We start from the raw sequence: 14654 nt of genomic DNA on the forward strand, positions 1-14654 counted from the left end.
AGACCCTCTTTCATCCCTTCCTTCCCTCAGGGACTCTTCTCAGACTGAATCCTATATGACTCCACTCTCCCTGGACTTCATAGCCTCCCAGAACCCTCATCATTTGGTGGAGTTTTCATTTTTACTACCACAGAGACAGTGTGGCAGTCTATGTTTTTGTGTATATTACATGTAGCACTCCTTCTGGGAGTAGCCAGGTGCATGTGTTATCTGCATATGTGTATGGATATATATGAACTCACTAATATATATTTGCACATATGTTTGTGAGTGTGTGTCTGCATGTGTACAAGTGCATGAAAGGGTATGTGGATTTGTTTGTGTATTTTTGTGTATGTATACAACATCACATACTGTGTAATCCATATGCAAGTATGCATATGTGTGTTGTGTATTGTATCTGTATAAGTATGGGTGAATTTTTGCATGTAATTTTGTGTGTGGATGCACATGTATCATGTATATATTTATATATGTGAGCAAACATGTGCATATCATTGCAGATTTATTTGTTGTTATGTAAATTTGTGTGCATATTATATATTTCTTCATGTCAGTATATACATGCTAGTAAATGTATATGTGTTTGTGTTTGTGCATTTATGTGTGATTATTTGTGAATATGGATGCAAATATGTATATCTGTATATAAAATATATGAATACATGCATGTACTTATTCCTATGTGTGTGGCAATGTGTTCACATATATGCATATGTTCATATGCCTGCATATGCATGTCTATGTGTGTGTTTTATGTGCATGTCTGTGTACATATGTGTTTGTATATTATGTGTGTTTGTGTAGTCATGTTTTTGCATATGAGTGACCATAGAATTGTATATTTTAAATACTCAGAGACCAAGTCATATTGATCTTGCTGTTTATTGAAATATGGTAGAAAGTCAAAAGAGTGAAAGAAAGATGAGAAGAGCCAATGGTATTTCTTAGCCTCTGTTTTTGAGAAAATAAAGACAAAAGATTCTTCCATGGATCTGAATTATACTTAGTGAACCAGGTAGGTTTAACTGGGGGATGACCAAGTTACTCCAGGCACTTTTTACCCCCTCTAGCCCAAAATAAGTAGGTGGCCAAGACAGGAGTTAGAAAAGGATGGTATCCACTGTCTGACTGCTGAGCACCAGACATATCAGGACTAGTAGGTTCTAGGGTCCAAGAAGGCATAGGTTAGGTGACCAGAGGAGCTAAGAAGATCCAGAGAGAAGGAATTCCATGATGGCTGGAGTTCCAGCTGCAGTCTAGAACCAGAGAAAAGGTGAGAGAGGTAGACATGAAGTGTGTTCAGGATGTGGCCAGTGTGGGCATGGCCATGGACCTGGGGGGCAAAAGAAAGAAACAAGAAAGAGGGGCAAGAAGTAAAAGAAGTAGTTTAGGAATCCACTGTTGCCCCAGGACCAGGCAGATTCAGAGAAGATGGAGGACTTAGGAAAACAAAAGAATTTTGGCTGATGGTGTCCCAGGACAAGCAGTTCAGGACAGAGATGAGTAACACGGAGGTCTGGAGCTGTGGTGACCAGTGAGGACAGTCAGCAGGAGAAAACATTGCAGAGCATCTATCGGCTGGTTTTCCTGATGGGAGAACCCAGGGTAGAGGATTTGCTCAGGGCATCCTTGTAGTCACCAACACTGGAACCTTGGTTCTTGCCATCCCTGGCCCGTGTACTGCAGACTCCAGAGATACAGGACCCACTGGAAGCCACGTAGCCACCACTGACAGAGCTCGGACGGTAGCCATAACCACTGCTTCCACTGGTACTGCTGATGACAGCTGCAAGTTGAGAGCCAGGATGTCAGATTATCCCTGAGAGCCCTGTGATGTAGGATATGTCCTTCTCCCACCACCTCCCACTCAACCCAGGGCCAGAATGAAGACATGTCTATATCACATTTGTAAAGTGCTCTAAAGTATGTTAAGGATTTCCTTCACTACAACTCTGGGAGCTAAGGCATGCAAGTATATTATACTCATCCAATAGATGTAGAAACAAACTCAGAGAGCATGTGACCTGTTCAAGATCATGCTAATAATTCTCAGAGCCAGGACCAGAGCCCTTTCAAGTTTCCATTGCAATCCTCTCAAACCTGGGTCTACCCCTTTAGAGGCCAGCTCACAAAGCAATATTTGACAGGGGAACTAGTCCAGGTTAAAAATTCTCCCTTTCCCCAGGAAAGCACCCAAAGGATAGGCTTTCTTGGTCCTCAACTATCCAGTCTGTAACCATGGCCTTCTGATTATTCCTCTATAATAACCTGACCTCAATACTTTTCTGACCATTCCTCTGGCCTCAGCCTCTAGATGATAGAAAAACCTATTTCTCTTCTCTTAGTCTCCTAGATGGCTTCCTAGGCTCTGTCTCCATTCTCTCCTTTCCCTCCTGTAGCAACATAGTAATACTCTAGTAATTGTGCAAGTCACAACTAAAACTTAATACCTGTTTAGCACTTTAAGCTTTGCAAAGTGTTTATGTAGAAGTGGGTACTTCTACTTGACCAAAAATTCTCATGAAGCAAAGGTGAGATGGTCTGGTAGACATAGCACTGGACTTAGGTGATCTGAGTTTTTTGTCCTGACTCTGCCATTAACTAGCTGTTTGACCTTGAACAGTGACTTCTCTTTTTCTTTCAGTTTCTACATCAGCGAAATGAGAATAATACAATTTTCACTCCCCACCTCACAAGGTTCTGTGTCTATAATTATAGTGCCACAGTTTCTATAATTCAAAGTACTTACAGATGCTGACAGAAGATGGGAATTCTCCAGACATTCTGTAGAGAAAAGAAAAAAAAAACAGAATAGGTCAGTCTTCCAACCAACAGTCTCTTCTCCAAACCCTCCTTGGGGGATGAATAAAAGTCCAAGAAGTAATATTTACAACCCCCACCCTCTGGTGTGAGAAGTATCTGAATCACTCAGAATAGCTGACTTAACTACATATTGCTTTCAACACTATCATGACCAAATGGATCATTGGGTACCACCCCTGAAGCAGAGGGCCATCAATATCCATTCAGTAATGCATGTTACCTGTGTCACTCTCCAACCTCCTCGTATACTCACTCCTCATCTCTCAGAATCTTCTCAGAATCTTTGTTTTTTTCAAGGCTCAACCCAGGTGCCACCTCTTCCAGGAAGTCTTTCTTGATTTCCCACTCCCTCCACAGTTTTTAGTATTTTTTAGTATTCTCCATCTCCTCAATTTTACTTTCACTATCGTTATTTGTGCACATGTTCTATCACAGTGTTGTATCATGGCTAAAGAGCTGGCCTTGGAGCCAGGAAGACCTGAGTTCAATTCCTGACTCTGATACATACTGGCTATCTAAACTTGGACAAGTGCCATAACTTGTCAGTACTCTTGGCAACTCTCACAGACTGTTCTAAATTATAGAGAAGGTACATTGTTAAAAAGAGCTTCCTCATCTAAGAGTTCCCTGTCTCAACCTATCTATCACCTGAATAGATTATAGGCTGCTTAAAGTCAGAAATGCTTATTCTCATCCTGATATCACTCAGACCTAGGATAGGGACTTGCACGTAGTAGGTGCTTTGGATATGTTATGTTTGGTGAACTGAATTGAAAACTTCCATTTTTGAGAAAGTGTAGACATGACCCCAGAATTCCAAACCAATAAATCAAGATTCCCTGCCTACCTTAGAAGTGTTCCATTCCCCTGAAAATCTGAATATCCTCACCACCAGATTAGCATGGATTTCCTTTTCTCATTCCTTTCTTCCTGAATTTAAGGTGGAGTCTACAGATGGAAATTAGCCCTTACCTGCACTCTTCAGTTTCCAGTAGCTTCTTGTAGGTGGCAATCTCAACATCGAGGGACAGCTTGACGCTCATCAGCTCTTGATATTCCCTCAACAGGCGTGCCAGCTCCTCCTTGGCAGTGTGCAGGGCACCCTCCAGTTCATCCAGCTTGGCCCTGGCATCTTTCAGGGCACTGTCTCCTCGTTGCTCAGCATCTGCAATGGCCATCTCCAGGTTGGAGCACTGCAGAGATAGAATTCAAAGTGTCAGAAGATTTGGGGAGGTAGAAGGAAGGAGGAAGGAAGTATGCAACTCATCCTCTTCCCTTTGGGCAACCCTCTCTTCTTTAACCTTATTTCCCACTCCTAAAGATTTCTGGAGATAGAGGTGCCAACAACCCCTTGAGATGACATTTTCTCATTTCTAATTTTCTCATTTCTCAGGTCAAAAGACCTGAGGAATTCTTTAAAACAGCACTGGATTTGAAACCAGATAGAGGGAGTATTTGGTGGAAAGAATCCAAGACTTGGAGTCAGAGGTCCTAGGTTTAAATCAGGTCTTAATACTACTACTTAGTATATCATATTACTTGTGTGATCTTGGGTAAACTTCTCTGGGTCTTGGTTTCCTGTGAAATGAGGAATTGCACCAAATGCTATCTAAAGGATCTCCCAGTCTTATATACTATTTAAAAAATACCCTTATTTGTTCCTGCTAAAATGGAAGCCTCTTTCCTCCTGTTCTGTCATTTGTGATGATTGATTTAGAGTAATGGCATGTTCAAGGTTTTTCCCATCCTGATACTGAGCATTCTCCCAAACTAACCCTAACCCCAACCCTAAATTCCTGCCTGTAGTTCCCACCATTAAAGTTGGGCTTCAGTCTTCTCTATGAAGTTAGGAGTTGCATGAAATTAACATAGATTTTCATGTACTAAGATTAGACCCACACACTAGGACTCTAGATTCACCTCCTAGGATTCTTGATCCATGTACTGGGATCTCGGACTAACACATTTAGATTCGAGATCCCCATGCAGGGTTCTAGATTCATGTGCTGGGATTCTAGATTCATGAGGTAGGATTCTAGATGGTGAGATCCTAGATGACAGGTATTGTCTTAGTGTCAGATAGATAGATAGGTCTAGAGCCAGAAGGCTCCTCAGAGGAAATCTAGTCTAACCCCCTCATATTATAAATCATAAGGTCATGGGTCATAAGACTGGAAAGGACCTTAGAGGACTTCCAATCCATTTCCTCATTTTACAGATGAGGAAACTGAAGCCCATGGCATTTAAGTGACTTGTCAAATGTCATACAGGTAGTGAGCATCAGAATCAGAACTTGAACACAGGATTTTTGACTCCCAAGTCAGTCATCTTTCTGTTGTACTACCTTGTCTCCTTATATATCTCTTGTGTGTCATCTCAAAGCCCAGCACAAGCCAGAATACATAGTAAGCATTCAACAAATATGGAAGAAAAGAAGAAAGGCAGGAAGGAGGAGGGAGGGAGGGAAAAAGGAAGAGAAGGAGGGAGAGGAGGAAGGAAGGAAATCTCTGCATATGTGGCACCCTCCATCAATAAGTTGAAGTTCTTTATTTCCCTCCTTAATCTTCTCGAATTCACATGTAAAAAGTGGCCCCTAAAGATGTTTAGCTCCAGACTATTTGAGCCCCTGACTTCGTTGACCCATTCTTTGTTGAGTAAGAGATGCAAGATACTGACTATTAGAGCCCCACTCCTCCCCCACCACAACTGACCATTGGACCAGGGTCAGCCAATCCATCTCACCTGCTTCTTCACATTCTCAATCTCTGAACGAAGCCTCTGGATGAGCCGGCTCAGTTCTGAGATTTCATTCTTGGTTTGTTTGAGGTCGTCCCCATGCCGGCCGGCCACCAACTGCAGTTCCTGGAACTTGGGACCCCAAAATAGAACTCATTGACAACACATTCTTCTTGCTCCTTCTCTCTCCCTAGAATGAGGAACTGGGCCCTATTCTCTCCTTTCTCTGCCATCTTTGGAGTTATGGGGTTCACATTGTATGGATTAGCACCAACTTTGAAAACAAACTGGGGACGAGTTTATGAAATCAGGCAGAAAGCCTAATAAAAATGGCATCTAGGTCCAGGAGAGAGAGGCTCCTTGGGACATTCAGATAAAATTTGGGCAAAATTTGAAGGTCCAATAGGATTTGGAAACTATCTTGTTAGACTAAGTCAAACTGTAGAGGACAATTTCAAACCCAGCTCCTGATCTTTGTTCAGGCTGTTGCCTATGCCTGCAATGCCAACTTTTTAACTTGTTGGATTTCTACCCATCCTTTAAAACTCAGCCTAAATGCCACCACCTCCTCTAGGAAGCCTTCCTTGATCCACCTAGTCAGGAATCAGGAACAGCCATGATCCTTGGACATCACATAGCATTTTTTCTGTTCCTTTTCCTTATCACATAATAGTTTGTGTTTTAGCTCTCTGGGTGGGTTTCTTACCCCCTATTAGCCCGCAAGCTCCATGAGGGTAGGGAGAACATCTTATGTAAACACTGTATCTCTGTCAGTTCCTAGCATGGCACTCTGAACACAATAAAAATGCTTTAAAAATGTTGATTGAATTGAATTGAAGCTGATTCTATGATTCTTCTCTGATCAGCGGCTTCTGTCTGATTTTCAGCACTTTGATTCTCCATGACTGTTAGAAGTCAAGGAATGTTTCTCAAATCTCCAGAATCCTAAATTCATTGTCCCTCCCCCTCCCAAAAAAGTATCGGAAACTTTGCTCTCTAGGCTAGAGAGATCCACGTGATGCCGTGTCACAGGGGAGAGAGAAATGTTTCTGGGGATTATTGGTGACTTGCAAAGGGTGGGATATGGTAGAAAGGCAGCTCAAACCCTCTCCCTTACCCCTAGGAAATGTTAGGATGCTCCTCAGGACTGAAGCCAGTGCTCTTTGGAGCCACCCCTAGACTCACCTTGGTCTGGTACAAGTTCTCAGCATCAGTCTTGCTCTTCATGGCAATCTCCTCATACTTATCTCTGACTTCATCGATGATGCTATCCAAGTTCAAGTCTCGGTTATTGTCCATGGAGAGGATGACAGATGTGTCACTGATGTGGGACTGGATCTGAGCAATCTCCTATCATGGGTACAAAGATAGCCTCAGAGTGAGAGCCCTCTTATGGGCCAAGGTTGAATGACCTCTCTTCTAAAGAGGTGAGACAAATTCCAGGAAGCAATTTTCCTTCCCCCCCAAAAAAAGGTCAAAAAGTGTGCTTTGCCCAAAAGGCCATTGGTCCAATTCTTCATTGCCTTCAAAGAGTCTTTCCCCTCAGCCCCTATTCCTCTCCCATCATTAGAGCAGAAATATTTCTCCAAGCCTGTCAAGTATACATTTTGTCCAGGGAACCAGACAGCTGGACAGTGTCTAAAAACCAAAACCCTGGATGCTCCCTCCTTCCCAGGAATAATTCATAAAGGGTCAGCTCCCCACTAGGACCCCCTACAGATACTTCAATACTTTCAAGAAACCCAGCCTTTTCTCCTCTCATGTGGGGAGTAGAGAAACACAAAATGAGCAGGAAGGGCTGGGTTTCATCCAATCCCACATTGAATTACATGCTCTTTCCCCTCAAATCCACTCCTCTTCTAAGCTTCCCTAGTCCTATGAAAAGAACTACTATCCTTTCAGTCACCCTAGCCCACCATTACTTCAGTCACCATACACCCAGTTCCAAAGTCCACAACCTTGGTGTCACCCTTGACTCTTCACTCACTCCACGTATCTAATCATTTGCCAGATCCTATCACCTCTACTTCCACATGTCTGGAATCTGTCCCCTCCTCTGTACTCTCATACTTTTGTAGCTCTAACACACAATCACTTCAACTAGATGACTATAATAGTCAAAGTCTCCTGGACTACCTGAATTAGTCTCCTTGCTTAAGTCTCTCCCCTCTCCAATTCATCCTCTGCCTTATTGCCAAAGAAATTTCCTTAAGTGCAAGTCTAACCACTCCCCTACTCAATAAACTCCAGTGGCTCCCTATGGGGATCAAGTGTTATTTCATCTTTATCTTACCATTTTAAAATTTCTACCTTTATGTATGATTTATAAAAATGCACATTATCATTACAATAGTACATTATATAATGCATAAATAAGTAAATTATATAATTTATGAATGTGTATACATGTACATATATGTGTGTGAGTACACACACGCACATACCATATATTGAGTATACATGCTCAAAAAAATTTTTAGGGGGATATGTGATTTTTAAAAAATGTTTAGAGACCCCTGTTCTAGTATATTGACTGATTTGTATGTGTGCTTCCATCATTCTACCTTCAGTTGTTAAGTTTCCTGAAAGCAGGTTCTATGTTCTAGCTGTCTTTGTAACTCTGGCATCCAGCACAACATAGCACTTGGGAAACCTCATTGGTCATCAGGCCCATACTTGAAAGAATCCCTTCCATAAGATCCCTGAGAAGGGTCATTCAGCTACCCATTTCACTTGGAGATAGTTCTGATTATTAGGAAGTTTTTCCTTAGTACAAACAAGAATCTACTTCCCCTCAACCTACTGCTCCTCATTCAGCTTGGTGGCTGAGTGTCAGAGAAATGAGAACTGTCAAGGCCATTTTCTGCAGTGAAGACTTACCGCTTCAAACAGACACTTCAGGAACTTGGTCTCTTGGTCCAGGGATTCTACCTTGGCTTGCAGTTCTACTTTATTTGTGTAAGCAGCATCCACATCCTAGGAGAGACACCCCCCCAAAATATTCTCCAATTACTGCCTGTTCTTCATAGAAGAGTAGGAGAGATTTCTCCTCAAGCTCCAGTCACCAAGTGTCAAGAGGGAGAACTGGGCTTTCTCTAGTGCTAGGTTGCAAAGGAGGAAACTGAAGGATCTCCAGTAAATGGCAGAGGTCCTCTAGCAGCCACACACACACCATGGCACAGTGGAAAAGCATAAGGCTCTAAAGACAAGGAACCTGGATTTGACAGGGCAGCTCTTCCCAGGAAGGGGTGTTCCCAGTTGCTTTCTTAATGTTACTGTTGTTTAGAAGTCCCTCCTGTAGTCTGATCTATGTCGTCCTTGCTTCAATGGAAGCCCCTTTCCTCTGGTTCTCAGGGAAAATTTGCCTAGGCAACCTAGGGTACAGGTCCTTACTATCATGTGTGTCATGGGCCCCCTTTGGTAGTCTGTTGAAGCCTATGAACCCTTTCTCAGAATAATGTTTTAAATACTTACACAAAATGCTAAATTTCAGTTAGAGGTTAGTAAAAATAAGGATGTATTTTTCCCCCATCCAAGTTCATAGATCCCCTGAAATCTATTCATGGACTCCAGATTAATCCTTGCTTTAGGGCAATTGTCATCTGGTTGAAAATATTTCTGAAGTCCTCCTTCACCTCCACCTCCCCTAAAAGCTTTATCTTTTCTGGAATTTTCATTGTGATCTCTTCCACCTCTAGTCCTCATTGGTCTCAAAATAACCCATAGTGAGTGACATTAAGGAGTGGGAAGATGGCAACCCACTCAAGGCTTCAGAGGCCTCTAAAGCTCACCTTCTTGAGCAGCACAAATTCATTTTCTGTAGCTGTTCTCCTGTTGATCTCCTCCTCATACCTGGAAGGGGGATAGCTTGTCAGTGAATATACTTTCTTTTGTTGTTGTTCAGCTGTTTTCAGTCGTGTTCAACTCTTCATGACCCCATTTGGGGTTTTATTGGCAAAGGTACTAGAATGGTTTGCCATTTCCTTCTCCAGCTCATTTTTACAGATGAGGAAGCTGAGGCAAATAGGGTTAAGTGACTTGCCCAAGGTCACACAGCTAGCAAATGTCTGAATCAGATTTAAACTCATGGAAAGGTAGTCTTCCTGACTCCAGGCTCAGCACTCTATCCAATTACACCACCTAGCTACCTGCTCCTATATACTTTCTAGAATGTTCTTATGTGCAGAGCCCTACCCATATCCCTAGAAGGAGACACAAAAGGAAGAGGAAACCAGGGCTCTGCATTCACAACAGCTAAAAAGAAATATTATTATTGGTATAAATAAGTCTAGACCAGCATCCTACACCATATGCCACAATAAGTTTCAAATGGTCCCTCAACTTAAATCAGTGGGCCACATCAGAAAAAAAGATTGAAGGAAAGTTGATGAAGATATCTTTAATTTCTATGACTAGGGGAGAATTCTTAATCAAATAAGGGTTAGAGATCACTAAAGATAAAATAGATATTTTTGATTCCATTAAATTAAAAGGTTTTTGCAGGAACAAAATCAATGCAGCTAGGACCAAAAAAAAAAAAAAAAGGAAACTCATTTGAGAAAAAAATGGCTTTTCTTCAAATTCTCTGATAAAGGCATGCTATCCAAGCTATGTAGAGAATTTACACAAATATGAAGGACCAAGAACCATTTCTTAATAAGTTATGAACTCAATAAGAATATGAACAAATAGTTCTCAAAAGAAGAATTGCAAGCTATTAACAACCATAGGAAAGATTACTTCAAGTCACTAATAATAAGAGAAATGCAAATCAGAACAACTCTGAAGTTCACCTGACACTCAGAAAATTGAAGATGGTGAAAAAAAAAAAGGAAACAGTGCTAGAAAGTCCATGGGGAAACAGAAACATAGGTTGATGAATTGGCCCAACCATTCTATAAGACTATTTGGAATTATGGTTAAAACCAAGTGGAGAGAGGAAGATATTAAAATGTCTAGACCCTTTGAACCAAAGATTCCACTGTTAAGTATATACCCCTAAGGAATTCAAAGACAGAAACCAAAGTCCACTCTATACCAAAGTATCAGAGTGAGTGACACTTTTTGTGGTTGCAAAAAACTGGAAACAAAATGATGACCATCAACTAAGTAATTGTGGTACATAATTCCAAATTATGTTACATGACTGCAATGGAATATTATAATGCACAACTAATGGCAAATATGACAATTCAAAGGAGCTCCCATGATCATCTCATTCTCTGCCTTATGATCATCCAGGTTCTAGGTATAGGCAAAGTACAGAAATGATCATAACAACCACTGCCCAACAGGTATGATACACACACCCACATACATATGAATATACCTATATACCTATATGTATATGTATGTGTGTGTGTGTCCCTATGTCAGACTAGGGCAGTCTTTCTAGGACTTGCTGGCATCCTATATGATGTTACTAAGGGATTAATGCTAGGGGCACTGCTAGGCTTCTCCCCAGCCCCTAAACTTGAAGCCCAAGCTTCCCTTGCAGAAACTGATGAAAATGCCCTGATCTGGCCCAATTCTGTAGGATGCCAAGTCGGTCTCCTGGGTCCTGGCACCCAGTCCCCAGGGATCACCTCTCTTCTCACCTCTTCTTGAAGTCCTCCACAACATCCCGCAAGTTCCTCAGCTCAGAGTCCAGTCTCACTCTGTCCCCTGACAGGGCCTCCAGCTGCCTCCTCAGGTTGCTGATGTGGCCCTCATAAATGGGCTCCAGGTTGTTCTTGCAGTTACTCAGGTCCAGCTGCTGCAGCAAGTTCCACTTGGTCTCCAGGACTTGGTTCTGTTGTTCTAGGAACCGCACCTAGAACCCAACCCCAGAAGTTAGAACCTAATTGAGGAGATCTCATTCACCTAGATTGTGAGGGTGGCTGAAACAAACAAGGTGATAACCCCAATCCCTCAAAACACCATGTGCCTCTCTTTAACCTCTAGGGCAGAGAACACCTTAGTTCAGTCAGCGCTCAAGTCTCCATAGTCCTGGGACGCCTGGGTAATTTAATTCATTGGTGATTCCCACATGTCATTTTGCTATTAGTTTCAGTTCCCCTCTCATGTAAAACAGATAGATTGAGACTTCCCTGCCTCTCTTTTCCTTTAGTAAAGGTCAAAGGGTGAGAGAAAGGAGGAGAGCACTTTGACTTTGGAATATTTGGATTATATCGTGTTTTTTGTTTTGTTTTGTTTTCTATTTCCAGAGGCACTAAGAGTACACTAGGAGACACACGGATAGTGGAGCTGGAGATTAGAGGTGAGCTTCAGCCTAGAATTCAACATTGGCATTAGTCAATTTGCTTCCTTGGGACTCAGTTTCCCCAGCTGTAAAATGAGGGGATTAGTCTAGATGGTTTCTTTTAGATAGTTTCTAACATTCTTACCATGTCTATGATTAAAAATAATTCACAAATTGTCTGATCTTCACATAGATGATCAGGCGTTTATTTTGGTAATCATAGTTTTAGAGCTGGAAGAGACCTTGTAGGCAATCTAGTCTAATGCTTTCATTGTATGGGTGAGAAACAGAAGCCCAGAAAAATGAATCAAGGGCATAGTCAAAGAGCTGGAATTCAGCTCAGGTCAGAAATTCATATCTCTTTCCATTGGACCACACTGCCCCTCTTTCCGTGCCATTCAATCCACCAAGTATTCTATTTCTTGAACTCCCTAGGGAACTTCTCCAGCTGCTGAAAACCAACCACAAAGCCAACTAGACCCAAGGTAAACTATGCTCCAAGGACTAATTGATTTCACAATGTTAAGTGTCTGACTTGCCAGGAACATCTGGCTGATGAATTGAAGCTGAAATTCCTGCCAGTTGTCTGGTTTGGAGGATGCACAACCTATATCAGAGGCGTACACTCCATTGTCCAGCAAAAATAATTCAGGGATTGTCTGTTCCTCTGGATCATCCCCTGGCCTAGCTTCCCTCTCAATGTGGAAATGCGAGAGGTGCTCAGGTTCATTTTCTTGATACTCAGACCTTCCTGCCTCCACAAGGTTTTCCCCACACACCTAGCTACACTTCCATCCTGAGCTCTCAGTGCAGAATGAGGACACCTTCAGATCCCTACCTCGTTGGCTATAGGAGTAGTGCTGAGGCCAATCAACAGGCAATGAGCTTACCAACAAAAGTAAGAGACTAGGATGCCACATAGTTCAGGAAGCTGGTGCTGGCAAAGTTCAGATTAAGTTTAGAGATAGACCAATGGATGACCTCTGGACCTATGTTCTCTATGCTGATGCTCATTATTGCAAAGGTCTATTACTGTGAGGTGGAAGCAGGTAGTGGTGCTGAGATTGGAGTCAGGAAGATTGGAATTCAATTCTGGTCTCAGACACTTACTAGCTGTATGATCCTGGGGAAGTCACTTAATTTGAGTTTGCCTCAGTTTCCTAAGATGTAAAATGAGGAGAGTAATGACACATACCTCCCAGAGTTGTTGTGAGAAGCAAAATTGATAATATTTGTAAAAAGCATTTAGCACAGTGCCTGCCACATCCTAGGTGCTAAATAAATGCTTATTCCCTCCCTCTTCCCTGGTAAAGGGAAGGAGCCCTGTCTGGAAGGCAAAAGACTAAGTTTCCCATGCCTTTTCCCCTAACAGTGTGACAAGTCATTAAGCAGTCATAGTCCCATCTGTAAAAATATAGACTATAATGCCTGCCTGGAGGCAGGGAAATAGTTAGACCAGATGACTTCCTATGGTCCTTTAAAGCAGATACTTTACTCTTCTTCATAGTCCCCTTACCCCTTACCCTTCCATGAGATCATATCTAATTCAATGAAACTCATGCTCCATGGAAGGGTCATTCCAGGAATGATGGTGCTTGAGAAGAACACATGGCTTGAATCCTAGGTCCTATGGAAGGAGACATAGTCAGAAAGAGGGAGAAGGTCCCAATGCCCCCTTGATTTTTCTAGAAAGGCTATGGGAGAGAATTGTTGTTTCTCATGCACTTTTCTCTACAATGGTCCAGGAGTTGAATCTTGGCATCAAGAGAAACCTTAAGGTTAAGGTCCACATTTCTTTTTCCCCTTAGCTCTGCCCTTCTTGGTTCTCATGACAAGGTTTTGTCCAGGACCTGAGATAACCTAGCAGATATAGCTTTCGTATTCTCCTTAGGAACACTTTTCATAAAAACAAGAAAAAACTCAGCAAATTCACTTTGTTGCTGGGACACGTTTCGATTAAATGCAACAACTGCTCCTTTGTTTGGGAAGTGCCTCCAAAAGTTTAACCTTAGATCTTCCTGCTACAACTGAAAAAATGTTTCAAAAACTAGTTACTCTCCATTACCCCCGACTTATGTCAAACTCACCTTATCGATGAAAGAGGCAAACTTGTTGTTGAGTGCTTTCATCTGCTCCCGTTCCTGGGTTCTCACTCTCTGGATCTCCGGGTCCAGTTCCACATTGAGTGGAGCCAAGAGGTTCTCATTAACGGTCACCTGGTGAATGCCCCCAGGGGGGCACACTGATGGGCACACAGGTCCTAGGGCCACACTGCCAAACATACTCCCAGCGAAGCCACTTGGCCGGCCCCTGCCCAAACCATAAGTTCCGTTCAGTCCATTTCCACCGGCCATGTTGAATGAGATATTCCGGGTCCCTCGGAGGCTGTAGAGGCTCCGACTTCCAAAGTTTCCCCCAAGCCCTTTGCTTCTCGCCTGGTAAGAGGACGAGCTGCCCGGTTTGCTGCTGGTAACCCCAGAGAGCACAGCTGAGCAGCCGCTGAAGCCTCCCTTGGCATAGACTCCTGGTTTGCAGTTGAATTGGCGACTCATGTTGCTGGTGGAGATGGCACTCAGATGCAGCAGGAGGAAAGCAAAGCCTGGGAGTTTCAGTCCAGTGGTGTGAAGGATGGCCACCTATCCCCTTATATGTGTTTGACACCCAGGCTAGCACTCTAAAGGGGCAGTCCAGGCATTAATTCATGGGTTTGGTTTGCCTGGAAGCAAGAAATCATTTTCTCTCTGCTGAGCCTCCCCATCTCTGAAACAACATGAAACACTCAAATTGCTGGGCTTGCAAGCCTTGCTCATATAATTTGGGTCTTATCTAATTAACTTGCTGTCATAGAGTA

The 14654-nt window shown here is 42.6% G+C and overlaps 1 protein-coding gene across 1 annotated transcript; it reads right to left on the reverse strand.

The window, feature by feature from the left end:
- Window positions 1–866: 866 nt before the first annotated feature.
- On the reverse strand, window positions 867–14436 carry KRT71 (keratin 71). Its single transcript, XM_027844436.1, has 9 exons — window positions 13891–14436; window positions 11160–11374; window positions 9354–9414; window positions 8443–8538; window positions 6748–6912; window positions 5569–5694; window positions 3799–4019; window positions 2753–2787; window positions 867–1789 (listed from the first exon to the last, which is right to left on the reverse strand). Exons 1-9 carry the CDS (start codon window positions 14353–14355, stop codon window positions 1575–1577), a joined length of 1599 nt encoding a protein of 532 aa, XP_027700237.1. The 5' UTR covers window positions 14356–14436; the 3' UTR covers window positions 867–1574.
- Between the last annotated feature and the right edge of the window lie 218 nt (window positions 14437–14654).

The sequence above is a fragment of the Vombatus ursinus genome, unplaced genomic scaffold (genome assembly GCF_900497805.2).
Source record: "Vombatus ursinus unplaced genomic scaffold, bare-nosed wombat genome assembly UNPS02014941.1, whole genome shotgun sequence".
Classification (NCBI taxonomy): Eukaryota; Metazoa; Chordata; class Mammalia; order Diprotodontia; family Vombatidae; genus Vombatus; species Vombatus ursinus.

What these genes read in the sequence shown, in the direction of transcription:
- KRT71 (XM_027844436.1), bottom strand. Translation starts at nt 14,355, where the DNA reads ATGAGTCGCCAATTCAACTGCAAACCAGGAGTCTATGCCAAGGGAGGC. An exon ending in TTGCCTCTTTCATCGATAAG is followed by an intron (nt 11,375 to 13,890) that starts GTGAGTTTGACA and finishes GTTGGGTTCTAG; the next exon opens with GTGCGGTTCCTAGAACAACA. An exon ending in TGAAGTGTCTGTTTGAAGCG is followed by an intron (nt 6,913 to 8,442) that starts GTAAGTCTTCAC and finishes TACCCATGATAG; the next exon opens with GAGATTGCTCAGATCCAGTC.